A 16,058-nucleotide genomic window follows, 5' to 3' on the forward strand; every position below is an offset into this window, starting at 1 on the left:
AGACATCGTTTCTCACAAGGCACGAGACTGCAGTCCCCCAGTCCCATGTCAGCCCATGCACCTGTGCAAAATTAGCTCTGAAGCGTCTCTTACTCTCTAAGGCTGTGACCCAGCATGGGGCACACAGCAGGCGCTCGTTCCACGCCCGCCCACCGCCTCCCACTCAGTTCGGCTGAGCTTCCTGGGGTCAACAGCCCTGTCTCTGCCCTTCTGATTAAGTTATCTGCTTTTCATACAGGTTCTTACCTCTTTTTCCAAATAAACCTTTTTATCATCCAGGGTATTATATAAAGTGAAGAACTGCTTGGTTTCTTTGTGCACTGCCGAAACTGTAAACGTAAAGAAATCAACATACGGATAAGAAAATGCATCAGAACAATCCTAAGCTCCCCCTGCCCCAGGAAGCCCACCCACAGGAGCCCGGCGTGTCAAGGCGTCTGTGTGGAAGCCCCACCGTGCACACAAGCCTGTGCAGAGTTGCTTCAGGCTGGCGGGAGCCGGCCTGCTGTGACTGGCCCAGCCGGGACGAGGAACCTGGCAGCATGTGGGACGGGTGGGTTTCTCAGGTGAGGCACCCTGAGGGGAAGGTGGCAAGGATGAGGAAGCCACCATGCCACCTCCTCCTGCTTAGGTGGCGTCCTCCCTTCCCACACTGCTCCTGAGCAGGAGCCACAGTCTGCTCCCTTTTGGAATCCCTATGCTTAGCACGGGCCTATACAGCAGGCCCTCCAAGATATCTACTAGATGAATGTCATGCCTAACCTAGGGCAGAATATGTGCCTAAGGAGTATGAATTTTCTTCCCATTTCTGTGCATATGACTAAGGGGGGAGATCTTATTTACCAGGCTCCCAACATCCTTTCCTATAAAATTACTCTGCATCTCTGTCCACCTCTTGTTTTTCACTCTTCCCTATAGAATGACATAGGAGGAAAGCACCCAAATCTAGGACTGGGACTGGGCCGTATTCACCAGAGGACGAGGTCAGCGGGGAAGGATTCCTGCCCCAGCTCGTCTTCCTGCTTTGTGGGTGGGTGCATGGGTGGCCCCCACATGGCTCTGCGCCTATGTGCCTTCCTCATCGCTCTGAGTTCTTTTAGCATACAGTGGGGGATAAAATCCCAAGACCTGGATTCACAATCAGGCTTTGGGCCTAAGCTGAACCCTCCAATGTAGCTGTAACCAAAGATCCTGATGTCTAACAGTTACCAGGCACTGGCCGGACGGCAGTGGGGTCTGCTTTCCCAGGGGCTCTTGCTTGTTGAACGCAGGTCCCTCTGGAGCAGCACGAGTTGGAGAAGAGAGACAGGCAGAGCAGGCCATGGGCACTGGTGGTTTCCTTGGGCAACTGCCACTAACATTTAAACCCGAATCTTTAAGCCGATCAGCCAACTTTTAATCTTATTACCCAGTGAGAGCTGTGCCTCCCCACAGCGGTGCAGCTCAAAGATGAGCGGGGGCTGGAGATACTGCTGTACGTATTTGGTAACAGAGGTTAATAACCCGATACAGGTATTTTGAGGCAACAGTTAAAAATGCTCCCAATATCAAACTGTCTAATTTGTATAAAAATTACCACATGAACTATTCAGTATGAAATACTATTCTTTTTTTTTTTTTTTTTTTTTTAAGATTTTATTTATTTGACAGGGAGAGACAGCAAGAGAGGGAACACAAGCAGGGGGAGTGGGAGAGGGAGAAGCAGGCTTCCCGCCAAGCAGGGGGCCCGATGTGGGACTCAATCCCAGGACCCCGGGATCATGACCTGAGCTGAAGGCAGATGCTTAACGACTGAGCCACCCAGGTGCCCCTAAAATACTACTCTTGTTCAGAGCTTTAGAACAGTGGATTTCAAGCCTGGCTGAAACACAGAATAGCCTGGGGAGCTTTTAAAATCTCATGACCAATTGAGATTTTATGGAGGCAGGATCGGGTGATTACAATGTGTAGCCAAGGTTGAAAATCACTGCCATAAATAAACCAATCAACCTTTAGCTTTGTTGCTCAGGAATGTGCCTGTCACCCTTCCTCTATTCAGATCAAGGACTGGGTGGGGGCTGTAGATATTTGACAATAATAATAATAATGAAAATGATACAGATATTTTGGTGTAACTGCTTAAAAATTTCTTTGGTATAAAAATATCCTATCAAAAGGACTTAAACATGTGTCAAATTTTACTCTGAAATATCCAGATGCAAGGTATTGTTGATTATTATTACTGTTAAAAGCTGGAAAGTAGGCAGGGATACAGAATTACGGGAAAAGATTTAACTTAGGGCAGAAACTATTTTCTGCTGAGAAGCTGCCACTGTTGATACTTGTCCCTGACCACTGGAATCAAGCTCGAGGGCCGTGTACAACACCAGGATGGGGGCAGGCGTGAAAGGAAGCATGACTCTGACCCTAGTAAGGACAGTGCTCTGGCCTGAACCAGGAAGGATGTTCGAGAGGCCAAGGGCCCAAGACAAAATCTGAGGTGGATTCTGGAAGAAGGGATGGAGTTTGCCAAGTGGGAGTTGTAGGACAGTGGCATTCTGGACTTGGGGACAAACTCACAGGCCAAAATGTAGACGCCCTCACGAGAGGGGTGAGGCACTGAGGGACTGTAAGGGAAGCTGGCCTGGCTGATGCAGGACTCTGATCAGTGTAATTAGGATCTGAAGAGCCACCAATAATTATGGAGAGCTATTAAATATTAAAGCTTTTAAAGCAAGAGTGTAAAATGATCAAATTTCTGTTTGGGAAAGACCTCTCAGACAAGAGGGCAGACTCTGGGCAGTGATGATAAGGTGGCTACAGCAGTAGTCCAGAAGAAATGAACTTGACCATTACTTGGAAACAGAACCAGAAGAGCAGCGGGATCCAGACAAGACTAAGGGGCTGGGGTTGCTAGACAGTGATCCCCGTGACCAGGAGGAGAAATAGGGTAGGGAGGCTGAATTCAGTTTTGTATCTGTTGGGTCTGACAGAGTTGAGAAAGGGTTCTAGGCATAGGTAACGAGAGGAGTTGTGGCCTAAGCTGTGTGTCAAAATGCATGGTGTACTGAGGGGCCGTGTGTGGACCGGGGAAGCCAGAATGTGGGCTCAGAGAAGGAAAGGGGGCCTCCAGGCAGGCCACTTAGACTGGGGAGGTTCTGGAGATAATAAGGAGAGACATTTTCTTCAGGAGGCCCGGTGAGCTCCTGAAGACTGGACAGCAGAGAGAGGGGGGACATGACAGGTGGTGGGTGAGGGACTCAGACAAGGGTATACAGACCGGCTAACGTGCGTGCAGCTGAGCTCTGACACAGATAAGAACAGCTATCAGGGTGGCAGTGGGAACAGATAGGCAGTGACAACTTTGAGGGTCACTCTGAACCTGACAAGGCCAGCTCACTGATTCCAGCCAAGAGAGACCAGTCCTGGATTACTGGGTGAATACAGTGCTGTCAAAGTCAAAGATCACAGGGGCAAGAAAGTTCATCCAGAAGAACAATGAGTGAGGACTGATCCAGAGACGCTCTATCATGGAGTGCTCACGTCCTGTGGGAGGCTGGAAAGAGGATGGGGAGCTCAGTGGAGCCCAATGGCTGACCAGGAAGAAGGCGGGTTCGAAACGTCATGCTAAGAGCTCAATTAGCTCAGTCTGTCCACAGAGAGGGCGGCAGAGCACCCTAATGCTGCTCCTGGGGTTAAGGGTCACTTAGCAGTGGGTTATGTGGAATGAGGGCCGGGGGGGCCTGATGATGACAGGGAGCCCCTTCCGGTGGTGGCTTTCACCAACTATGCTATGATGCATGCCCTCCCATGCTCACATGGGACAGAACCCTCGCCTCCGGTGCCTCCCAGGACCAGTCTTGAGAGTGTTTGTGGTCAATGCACCTACTCTGGCGGTAGAGTTCAATAAATCTCTTCTGATACTGTATTAGCTCAGCTCGGCTGGGTACTTCATCAATCTTGCGATGCAAAATTGCTATTTCTCGATTTCTTCGAGCCTAAATGCAAAAGGAAGGGGGAGACAATACTATTTGGTAAAAGGTCTTACATGTTCTCTGGGGAGCCAAAATACTGCCCCCACCTCCTTCTGAGCGTAACCACACACCCCACCCAAAAAACCGCTATTGGCTTGAGGTCCCCATCTCAGATTCTGATGGACCCTCCTCCCCCTTTGTGACACATGGAGAAGGTGTGTGTGTGGCTATGAACTAGAACCAGAGAAGGCAGCAAATGAATGGCTAGGGGCAGAATATCCTACATGGGAAAGGCTTTTGTGGACAGCCCTCGGCCGTCCCTCTAGGCCCCAAAGGACTCAAGAGTAGCTGATTCTACCATCACCAGGTGGGGCGCAGGAATGAAAAGGAAGGCTTCCCAGATGACGAGGAACGGATGCCACCCTGCTGCCTCCATATAAATTCCAAATTCCTTAGCCTATTGAAAAGCTCCTACAATTTACTCCTACAGTATCTTTCTCGCACTTTCGCCCTACCATGGACTGGGGGTCCAGTAGCCAAACTGGCCACTGATGGCACCTGGGGAGGTAGAGGGGTGCGGTGTGGATGGGCTCCCACACTGTTCCCTTTCTTCTGTGCCACCCCATCTCGCTCTCCCATCTGCCTTGCTCACAACAGCGCGTGGGGGTCTCTAAGTACTGGGGAAAGACAAGCCTCCTGGGGAGAAACCCACCAAACCCAAAGTAGGGGCTCTGTGGCCCTGGTCAGAGGGAAAAATGTGCTTGTCCTTTTGGCCAAGGCTACCCTGTCCCTGGGTGCTCAGGCTCTGACTCCTGAATTTTTGTCTTTTTTTTCCCCCCCAAGAATCTTACTGTTTTTACTGCATCTTTAATCTTTCCCTTTCTACTGGCTCCCCCTTCTCACCAGCATTTAGATAGGCTAAGGTCCCTCACCCCTCAAAAGCCCCTTGCTAAGTCCTGATCACCTTTCAGCTAGCAGGCTCTTTCTTCTTTTTTTTTTTTTTTAAGATTTTATTTATTTATTTGACAGACAGAGACACAGCAAGAGAAGGAACACAAGCAGGGGGAGTGGGAAAGGGAGAAGCAGGCTCCCCGCAGAGCAGGGAGCCCAATGTGGGGCTCAATCCCAGGACCCTGGGACTATGACCTGAGCCGAAGGCAGATGCTTAACGACTGAGCCACTCAGGCGCCCCAGCAGGCTCTTTCTTCTGCAACAGCAGCCCAACTTCCTGAGAACCAGCACCCCCAGTGCCTGTAGCTGCTCCCACGCCCGCAGTCATCCTTCTCCCCACTGGCAGCTGGCTTCTCCCAACACCTGCCGCACTGCTCTCACTAAGTCACCGCAGACCTTCTCTGGGAGACAGTTCATGGATAATTGTCAGCTTCTAGCTTTCTTGATTTCTAGCAAAATTTACCATTCTCTCTGCTGAGCCTTCTGCTCAGCTTCCACAAGACCCTGGCTTCCCCCCATGCCTCCAGCTACCTCACTGGGGAGTTCCTCCTTTTCCTCTGCCTGTCCTTACACAGGTTTTACCCCACTGTCACAGCTTTGGTTACCACCAACATAGTGCTGCCACCCAATGGCCAGCCCAGACTACCCTGAGCATCAGACCTGACACCCGATCACTTCTTGGACATTTCTACTTGGTTGAGTGCCCCAACTTTCAAGAGCCGCAAACAGATCTCAATAACACTCCTATTCACACACACCCCCTTGAACCCTGTTCTTTTTTAAATGCTTTTTCTCAATGAATACAAGTACCCACCCAAGTCAGAAATTCAAGCACCATCCTTGACTCCTCTGTTTCTTTGACTCAGCTGGAGCTAAGTTCCATCAGATACGGCTTTTCAATCTCTCCCATGCCAGTTCATGTCCGCGCAGCCCCACGGTCCCCACTCTGGCTCAGGCCCCCAGCAGGCTTATGGTTTTACTGTAGCTTCCCTCTAGGGAGTCTGAAGCTGCCCATGATTGGCAATTTGCATATCAACTCCCTTGTATTTGATGTATAGGGACATATCTTGGTTCTCAAATAGCCAGCCAGCTCCCAGAAGATGGGCCATCCCATTTACTATTCCTGGTGCCTAACACAACACTGAATATACATACAGTAAGCACATAGTCACAAAGTCTTCAAGTATGCAGTTGTGTATTTTCCTGGTTTCATTTAATTCTGTTTCTTTAAAGATTAGCAGTGTCCCTGTATCAAGGACAAATCTGATGCACCCAAATTTAACCAAACAGCTCAGCAAACTAAGCAAGAGCCAGAGATAGGAGAGACAGGGGCTCACTAGCCCCTGCAGCCCTTTGACCATTCCCGTCAGAGCCTGGCTTTCTCTTCCCGGAGAACAGGGAGAAGACCCAAACCAAAGGACAACACGAGCTAACTCTGGGCTTCTGAGCTTCCATGAGCCAGATTCTGGCAATGCCAGGGATTTTGCAAAGAAATTTTGACTCTGTGTGACTTCAGCTTTAGAACCAACCATATTTGATGGCTTTCTTACAAATCTCCAAGGTTATCAAATAAGACCGCTAAAATGGGCACGTGATTTTAGAGGAAAAGTACTAGACAGAGCTCTGGAACTTGAAGGCTGGCTTTGGCACTTACTAGCTTCTTGACTTTGGACAAGTACTTAACTGACTTGAGTGAATTACTTCATATAGAAAATGAAGCTAATAGCTACTCTCCACCCAGAGATCTCGATCAAATCCATCGAGATGACCGTGAAAGTAACGTACCGATGGGAGGTGTTACTGTCAACATCTTAAACCATATAGTTCCACTCCAGACAGAACACTGGCAAACCGCAGCCTCCGTACCTGTCGTTCTTAGATACTGAGACTTCCTAGTTCTCTACGGGATACCCAGATAAGTGTATTTATGTGTTTTTTTGCTCTTGCTTTCACTTACCTGTAGTAAACGGATCTTGTAAAGTTTCTCTTTCTCCATGTTATACCGTCTGTCTAGGTCTTCCTAAAAATTAGAAAAGGACACAATTATCTAAGAGCAGGAAACTTTCATTCTTTGATAAAGTCTTTTGGAACTGAATATTTTTATCATATCTCTCCATTCTGAGGCCCCAAATTTCTTTTCTCAGAAGGCCGAGTTTAGAGTCTGGGTCTTATGTGAAGTATCCCCCAAATTTATGTGCCCCCCCAAAACTATGATGATAAGGAGATAATTATTACTTAAAGAATCTGTTGTTCTAAGTCCCCGTGTTTATAGTGACACTGGTTTGCTTTCTACGTTTCTACCTAGAGCTACACTGTCCAACATGCTAGCCACTAGCTGTGTGTAGTTATTTAAATTGACATTCACTGAAATTTAAGAATATTCAGTTTCTCAACTGCAATAGCCACACATCAAGTGCTCAGCAGCCACAAGGAGCTAGTGGCTATCATACTGAACAGTGTAGCCACAGAACACTGCCATCAATGCAGAAAGTTCTTTTGGACAGCACTGAAGTATGAGAGAGGAACTGGCTCTCACTGAGCCCCATGAGGTAAGACATGGTTAGATGGTTTGCTACATCAAAGAAAGCTATGAAAGGGGTCAGAGGTGTCTTCTCCCCCAGCACATGTATGTACACGTGAGCACACACCCCCACACTCAGTCTCCCCCACAGGGCTCAGCTGCACACAAACCCCACACGACTGTACTACAGGACTCCTGACGCGCATTCTCTAGTTTGAGGGCACAAAGGGAAGAGGCAAACATTAAAGGAGGCAAGTGTTTAGAGCTTTCCTGCTTTGCTCTTCTTCCTCTTTTTCCTTTTTTTCTTTCTCCTGGATGTTTGTTTTGGAGGGTGGGGAGCACTGGTTTAACTCAGAACAGGGGTCAGCAAACTATTGCCCATGAGCTAAACCATACAACCCTTGGGCCAAATTCACCTCACTGTGAATAGTTTCATAGGAGCGTAGCCATGTTCTTTCATTTCCAGACTGACTACGGCTGCTACAGCGGGATTGGCACACCACGCTGAACATATTTCCTATTTGGCCCTTTACAGTTTGCTGACCTTGGAATGTAGTACAGTAGAGAGTTTTCCCCCTGCAGCACCCCACCCCTCAGAGCCTACGTGCTGTGACCAGCCTGTGTGGTGAAGGCACGCCTCTCCCCTTCTCAGCTGAGATGCCCGAGCAGACACAGAATGCCTGCACAAAGTGCAGGGAGAAAACCCACCAGAATGGCGGTCTCCAGAACCATCCCTGCGGAGACCCTGCTTCCATCTGAGGGGCCCCCCGAGAGCCCGCACGGGAAGTGGTGGTCATAGAGAAAACTTCAGTCGGCCTGAGAAACTGTCAGGGGAGGGTACAGGGCTGGCCACCACTCCCGTGGAGGACAATGGCAGTGCTGAGAATGGGTGGGTACTTACATTATGAGTCATCCCAGGGGTTAGGGCACCATGTGGCTCTCCAGCAGACAGGCTCTGAAACGATGAAAAGTAATGCACGCATTCCTGAGTAAGGGGAATGGGACAGAAGCTGTGGGTCTGCATTGTAGGAAGGGGTGGGGGTGGGGGACCGGGTCCTTGGGCCCCAGATTTTAAATTGTTCTTAAATGGGTGTCACACCCAAACAAGCTAAACGGCAACTGTCTTGGAACGTAATAATCCCTCTAACAAGATGTGACTGCTAAGAAGAGAAATAGGATCCTGTAAGTCTGATTTGTACAAACTCAGAGGCTGACTGGACTGACGAATTGAGCCCTAAAGGTTCAGTTTTAGAAACAACCGGAAAGGCCCGCTGTGTGATGACGGTCCCAGGACACCACTGCACTGGGAGGCCAGACTCTGCTACTCCTCCGCGCCAGTCCCGTGCCACCAGGATGGAGGCACCTCCAAGACCTACATGCTACACAGCCAGGGGCACGGTCCCTGAGTGGAGGGCACGCGGACAGGTGCTGGTTGGCTCGGACCCCTCTCTTCCCCTTCCTGAGCCCTGAGCTGCCTGAGCCTGTTCTCAAGGGAGAGAGTGCAGTCAACGGACTCTGAGACCACATCCAGCTGGCGCATCCTAAGCACAGGGGGCCTCAGCGAATGAGCTTGGAATGAAGTGTGAGAAGGGGAAACACAAACAGCAATCCCTACAATCTTATTTGGTGAGAGAAACACTTTTCTTTCTGGCCTGTGTTTTAACTTAACTTTTGATGGAAACTCACACTAGCTCCTCGGAGGAGCAAGTCCTCTGTCCTGAGAGCAGCTGGTCGGACGTGTTCGTACGTCCAGCAATGTTCAGTGCCGCTGGGGCTCTGACGTTACCTCTTGTTTTCTACTTCCCGCTGCCTTTTAGGGGTGGGGCCTATCCCTAGGCAGGAGTGGAGGATGGGACCAATAAAGCCGTACAACACTTAGAGAACAGGTTGCCTGGCAAAGAGAGCTCAGAGTTCCTAGAAATACCCCTTCCCTAAATGGAGAGAGAGGCCAGACTTGTCATTTGGTTATTCCCGTCTGGGGTGGCTGCTTGGTGCACACCCACTGCTGCCTTTTACCCACCAGCGGAAGAAAAAGGGGAGGCATGGAAATCTAAGAAAATCCTGTGCTGAAAACAGTTGGGAAGTGTGTGTTCAGAGGACCAGGTTATGGGAAACTGGCCGGTCCCTAGCATCAGACTCTCTGCTGCAGTCCCCCAGAAATCCTTCCACTGAGAAGTCACAACAGCACCTAACAGGTCCTTTGGAGCCTGTACTTACCTTCTCCTCTCCGCCTGGTACTCTTTCGGCTTTCAGGTTTCCAATTTCCTGCTGCAGCCGTGTCATCTCCTCCTTTAAAAGTGAAACAAACATTTACAAAACTCAGACAAGCTAGGAAATGGACTTGTGCACGCACCGCCCCTCTGCTGGACCGCCCGGAGCTAGGGCTTATCACACACACGACACACAGACAACCTACTTTTACAGGACGGCCCTGGGTTCACATGATGTTATTTTTTCACACTTTCTAAGACTTTATTATACACACACACACACACACCTGTTTGTAAATTAGTGTTTGTTAGACTGTGCTCTCAATTTGGGGTTTGGAACACCCAGTTACTAATCTCACTCCCTTCCGGCACCCCTGGGGGGGCACCCACTGTAGCACCCTATTCATCCTACACAACTGACAGAACTGCTCCAGGATTCCACTTTTCCGATGGCAGCCGAGTAGGACGCCACAACAGATAAGGGGGTGTAAGGTGAGAGATTTCACAAGAGTCCTGGTTCAAGGTCTGCTGACATCAAGCAACACTTACTCGACAATGTGCTTTAAACTCTTGTTCCTGACTTTTCAGATTTTCATTCATGGCAACAAGTGCTCTCAAGTTCTGTAGGATACTGAAGAGAGAAGACCCAACAATGACATATGGAAAGCTGCTATGATTTTCTGAATCACAACTAAAACCAAGCCCCCAGCTAAAGAGGGATCCCTTTTTATTTTCCTTTGTCTCTCCCAAGACTGTCTAATGGGTTCTCCACAAACGATAAAGACTACCATTTAACTGACATTATTACTCATTTATATACCCAAGTCCATCAGGCCCTGTCCAAACAAACATCACAGAACCCAGAGTTAAAATGTCAACTTCAGAAACATCAATGAGTTTCAAGAGTCCTGGATCTCCTTGGTACCAATTACTCAACAGTCCTCAGAGCATAGACAGCATCATAAACTGTTCCTAATTTCCATGAAAAGGAAACAAATTACTTAGGGTCATAAAAGAATTAACTGGAAAATAAAAACATGAAGTATCTGACAGGACTTTGCTCCATATCATGAAAGAAGGGTTTCTAATTATCAAGCCACGTAATCTGTGGGTACTTCTTTGCTAAAAATGTCCTTCAAATCTGGGGCTGCTCAATCTGTGCCTGAGGCTTTTTATCATTCAAATGAGTGACACCTAGGGAGCTTTGACCACCTCACTGATTTGGTGCTAAAAAGGTCAAATGTAAGTGTATCTTATATGTAATTTAAATTGTTAAAGACAATTAATTTAAAATGAAAAAAAAGCCCAGCAGCTGTTCCTTAGTTAATAAATAAATAAATAAATAAATAAACAAACAAATAAATAAATAAAATACCACACCTTTAATCCCAAGGAGGTGGGGCTGAAATGTTAACAGTAAAAATTCTGGCAGCCAGGGTTGATGCCAAGGAGGAGGACTGGGTGGCTGGGGCATGGGGGGTGGGAGGAAGACTTTCACCACGTGCCTTTTTGTTCTGTGAATGTATTTTTTGGTTCTTAAAAACAGAAAAACCAAAAAAAGCAAAAGCAAAAATGTGCTGCTTCTGCTCCCAAGGGGAATCAGGAGAATGAGGTGGCCAGCTCCGTGCAGCGGCGCCATATGTCAGCACGTGCCCAAGCAACGGGGAGTCGCCACATTCTGGATCGGGCGTGTGGAAGGAAATGACCTGTGTGGGGCTGGAGGCAATGATCCTGGGCTCCTTGGTCCTGTGCTCAAACAAAATAAACTACCAGGCACTGGCAGACTTATTTTCTTCAAGGAGAAAATACACACAGGCTGAAACCTCTCACCTGGGATCTGCTTTGGATTCTATTTTCTCCAGGGCTGCTTGCTCTTTGTCCAGCTTCTCACTGTGATGCTTCAGCTGCGAGAGAGAAAGGAGGTGCTGCTGCTAGGGACTGGGCAGGACAGCAGAGTGAGTGCGTCCTCCCTCCCCAGGCTCACATCTGCGCCCCACTTCTGGCTGCTGGCCCAGCCCACCAGACCTGGCTGTACACTGGAGAAAATAGGTGGACGAGAGAAACAGGATGGGGTGGGGAGGACGGCATGGAAAGCTCAACACCAGACCCTTTTGGTACAAGAAACCTTGGCAATAGCTCTAAGTCACAGCAGCAGATGGGTGGAAAGCCAAAAGTAGTGCCGGCAGCAGGTGCCTTTCGGCAGGTCAGTGGGAAGGGGGAAATAAGAAGAGGCTACAAGAGACAGACCTGGTTGAAATGCCACACTACCACGGTCATGGCTCTGAGCAGGGGTAGGTTAAATCCATCTTCTTTTTTTTTTTTTTTTTGAAGATTTTATTTATTTATTTTGACAGAGAGAGACACAGCGAGAGAGGGAACACAAGCAGGGGGAGTGGGAGAGGGAGAAGCAGGCCTCCCGCGGAGCAGGGAGCCCGATGCAGGGCTCGATCCCAGGACCCTGGGATCATGACCTGAGCCGAAGGCAGATGCTTAATGACTGAGCCACCCAGGCGCCCCTAAATCCATCTTCTTGAATAGCTTCACTTTCTTCTTCTGAGTCAGACAGTGAGGATTTAAAAATAGAAATTTTAAAGAAACTCAGATTTCCATTTATAAGGTGTACAGTTATATCACAGAATGCTAAGCTGCTAAAAAAAAAGTAAGAATAAAGCAGCTCTTTTATGATGATTTATCTCCAGGAGCTACTGTTAGCTGGAAGAAAACAATGTACAAAACATCAATGCCATGTCTTTCCAATGTGTAAAAGGGAATGCATACCCTGAATGTATACATGTATAAAAGGATATACATGTTACTTGTATATGCATGAAATATTTCTGAAAAGATTCATAAGAGACTAGTTACCCTCGGGTAACTATATGGTTGGGTTACAGCGGTACAACCTTTGTACTTTTTGAATTTTGAACTGTGTGAATTGTTACCTACTCAAAAAAACCCCCCCAAAACCAAAAAACAAGTTAAAAAAGGTTCCAAGGGTACTAGCTGAAAACAGAAGAGCACAAGTTGCAATCAGCCCTTCTTGCCTCAAGTCCTAAAAAACCCAATTAGGCTCAACTACGGGAGCAGGTATCTCAGGGCCAAGAAGATGGCCAACAGAGAGGCAGGGCTGAGGAGGCCTGTGATGTGGGATCAGCAGACACAGGAAGGATGGTCTGCAGGGCTGGGATCACAGTGGGAGGGCCAGCTGGGCTAAGCAGTGAAGCCTGGCTCCCCTAACCTTGAGCTGGAGCTCAAGTCCCAGAGGCAGGCAGGCTCCCAGAATCGGCAAGACCCAGGTGAAAGGCAGAGTGCCCAGGTGCCAAATACCACTTACTACTGGCTGATCTCACCCAACAGTAGAACACACCCTTCCAGAATAATCACATGAAGCAGGCTGCAGATAATGGGGACAGAATCCACACAGCTGGTAACGGGAAGTTTCAGAATCAAAGATAAGCATACCACCAAGAACTATCAAACATGTGAAGGAAGATAAAACCACAAATGAGAAAGATAGAACAAATAAATTTTGATCAGAAGAAAGTTTATAGATCAAGAAAAACCTTAGACACAATTAATGCCCTTAGAGAAATGGGAGAGAATACTGCATATGCTACAAAGAATCAACCTCACACACAGGAAATTAAAGTCCTGATTGCCGAAATTAAAAAGTGGACAGGCTAGATGTGGGCGGCCCACCGCTGCAGGGGTGTGCAGCCTCCCCATGGGTGTCACATGCTGCCACCTGTCCTTGACCTTCCCTGCCCTGCTCGACTTTACCCAATCTGCCAGAAAGACAGGTCTTCCCTGTTTTTTGGGGCTGCCAGGTTACCCTGGGAGGGCAGGTGTCGCTGAGAAGGTGAAACCAGGGCACATAGAGGGTAAAGGGGTCAGAGTGCTTGTGTTGGCCAATCCTTGAATGGAACAGATAAGGAGGCTGAGACCTTATAAGTAATGAAGTTCATTACTTATTCAGGGGTCTGGTCTTCAGTATTCTGACCAGTCAGGCTTCTTCAGAAGTTGCTGAGTGCCAGGTTTGGTACAGATCCCATTTTCCTAGATGGGACTTAGTGTGACTGCCCTACTATACAGAGTGAGCCCTCAGAGAGGTCTTTGGGGCTACACAGACAGTGCTGGAGTTCTAGAAGCCTCTGCACGGCTTCAATGCCCCATCTGCAGAACAGGGATGGTAACAGCATTGCTAGCGTGGTCACGGAGTCAGGGGACTAGTACAAGGGAGGTGCCCAGAGCACACCCAGCACACACTGATGTTGGCTGTTATGATCATCTGAGGATAAGAAGACCACCCTCTATTATTGACTTAAATCACACTCCCTACCCTTCTAGCACATGAAAGTAGCTCAACAAATACCCGATTTAGTACAAAGAAAACGACTTCAGAGCCACTTAGGATTTATGTCAAGATGCTTTGCCTTTAATCTCGCCCAGATGGTTATACAAAAACTGATCCATGACTTGGCAAACTTCATGCCAGGGACTCTGTGGCATTAACATTTAGATAGTGGAAGGGTTCCACCCCAGGAGTCTGCCATCCAGCCCATAGGAATGCAGTCACTGAGCAGCGTAAAGAGAGCTCATCTGTCCAAATGCAACACAGGCATCTTTGGAAAGAATGAAAAAAAAAATTCATTCTAACTCTCATTCTTTGGCCTGCCCTTTTCATACATTCCGACAATCACTGAAGAGACGAGCCCAGGTCAGAACTACAAAGTTTTGTCAGCATGACAGCAAGGCAGTGCCACATATGGCTACAGAAACAAGAATTTTAAGTGGGCAAATTTCATATGAAATTTAAAGAAAAGGGAGGGGGGTTGCCTTAGTCTCAGAGAGGTCTCTGAGGATCAGTTCTGCTTCCACATGGTTCGGAAAGTACTGGGCGGGGTCCCCTGCATGTGGCCCTTGTAGAGTACAGCTAGAGCTTGAGCACAATCAAAATCACAACGAGGAGAGACCATCAGATCCAGATGAGGACAGCTTTCTATGGAAACGTGAGGGACAGAGATATCGAAACTCCCCTCATGACAGAGCGGGCATCAGAAGCGTTTGTTTTCCTGGCCCGGATGCCTAGGCAATGAGAAGTGGGAGGTAAACAACACTATGGCTGATGGGAGATGGCACACTTGAAACCCAGACCATGTGGTTTGAAATATACCCATCGCCCTACCCCTCCTCCTGAGACCCTGTCCTGCATCCCGCCTAGAAGAAAACCGGCAATTCTGAACAACGAATTACAGCCCTCTGCAGTTCTCTCATCTTATCAAAAGAAACCCTCTCAGTCTTTAGGAATTCAGGATTTCGAAGCTATTCTACAGCCTGCGGCTTGTGGAGGTTGTAGCAGAGTGGGGGCCACTTACCGTGAGGGGCCCTTCAAGTTCTGTGAGGCCCGTGCCCTGCCCGTCAGCCTGGCCTTCGGCAGGAAGCCCTTCCCGATCCTCAGGGCCCATGGCAATGTCTCCTGCCAAGATGGCTGAGGCTTTAGAATGTGGCAGCATGGGTAACCTGAGGGCAGGCGTCATGCACTACCATGTGCTTGTCCTCTGTCCCGAGATGGCCCCGAGCCCTGAGACCCCACACAGACTGACGATACAGGGCATTCCATTAGTGGTGCAGGTCAAAAGCGGTTCTGAAAATCTCCTCACCTCTGTCAGCATTTGCTTTGTTTCATCGTATCTGGCTTGTAGGCTGGTATGACTTGCCTGCAGCTGTGAAAGAAAGAGAAAAGATATCTGCTCTCATTCAGTCCTCATAACAGCACAGCTGTGGGTGGGATCCCCGTCTCACAGATGGGAAAAAATGGAAATTCAACAGAGATTTAAACTGAGTGAATGTGGGAATTTCAGAAATGGTTGCCAACAACAAATGAAGAAAAAATTCATATAATTAGCATCAACCACACGTCAGGTGACAAACCAGATGTTCTGCATAAATCCTATCATTGAATCCTTACATTCAATGGAAGAAGACATTTTTCTTATTCTACAGATGAGGAAACAAAGAGTTATTGGCCAAAAGTTTCACGGCTGCTAACTGATAAAGCCAGGATTCAAATCCAGGTTTGACTTTTCTGTATGGCTACAATCAGTTCACTTAACCACTGTGCCCATTCCCAGAATACAGACTGCATTTCACAACGCAGGATTCTAGCACAGATTATGACTGACTGGCAAACAATCTGAGATAGAAGAACGAATTCAGGATTCAACATGAAGAGACAGAAAATGAAATACCTTTCCTGTTCAAAGTTACATGATTGTAAACTTACATCAGGAAAATGTCATTTCTCTTTCCCTCCCTAAAAGGTATATCCTCGTGCTGTCTGTGAACTTTTAGAAATCTGAAAACATTCATCGAAAGCTCAAAGGGTTTGTACAATTCCACTTTTGAAAAGGGAAAGTGGCAGAA

General features: G+C 48.0%; 1 protein-coding gene across 2 annotated transcripts in view; it reads right to left on the bottom strand.

Moving 5' to 3' along the window:
- Positions 1 to 16,058, bottom strand: part of CCDC93 (coiled-coil domain containing 93) — an 88,823-nt gene that overhangs the window by 13,237 nt on the left and 59,528 nt on the right. For both annotated transcript variants that reach the window (XM_035008169.1, XM_035008168.1), the window contains 8 exons: positions 15,296 to 15,358; positions 11,466 to 11,539; positions 10,185 to 10,266; positions 9,643 to 9,714; positions 8,327 to 8,380; positions 6,862 to 6,924; positions 3,869 to 3,977; positions 247 to 329 (listed from right to left, as the gene is read on the bottom strand). In XM_035008169.1, the coding sequence (XP_034864060.1) occupies positions 247 to 329; positions 3,869 to 3,977; positions 6,862 to 6,924; positions 8,327 to 8,380; positions 9,643 to 9,714; positions 10,185 to 10,266; positions 11,466 to 11,539; positions 15,296 to 15,358 (600 nt within the window). The remainder of the gene's footprint in view (positions 1 to 246; positions 330 to 3,868; positions 3,978 to 6,861; positions 6,925 to 8,326; positions 8,381 to 9,642; positions 9,715 to 10,184; positions 10,267 to 11,465; positions 11,540 to 15,295; positions 15,359 to 16,058) is intronic.

Source organism: Mirounga leonina, unplaced genomic scaffold, assembly GCF_011800145.1.
Source record: "Mirounga leonina isolate KUSES-001 unplaced genomic scaffold, KU_Mleo_1.0 Mir_151, whole genome shotgun sequence".
Classification (NCBI taxonomy): Eukaryota; Metazoa; Chordata; class Mammalia; order Carnivora; family Phocidae; genus Mirounga; species Mirounga leonina.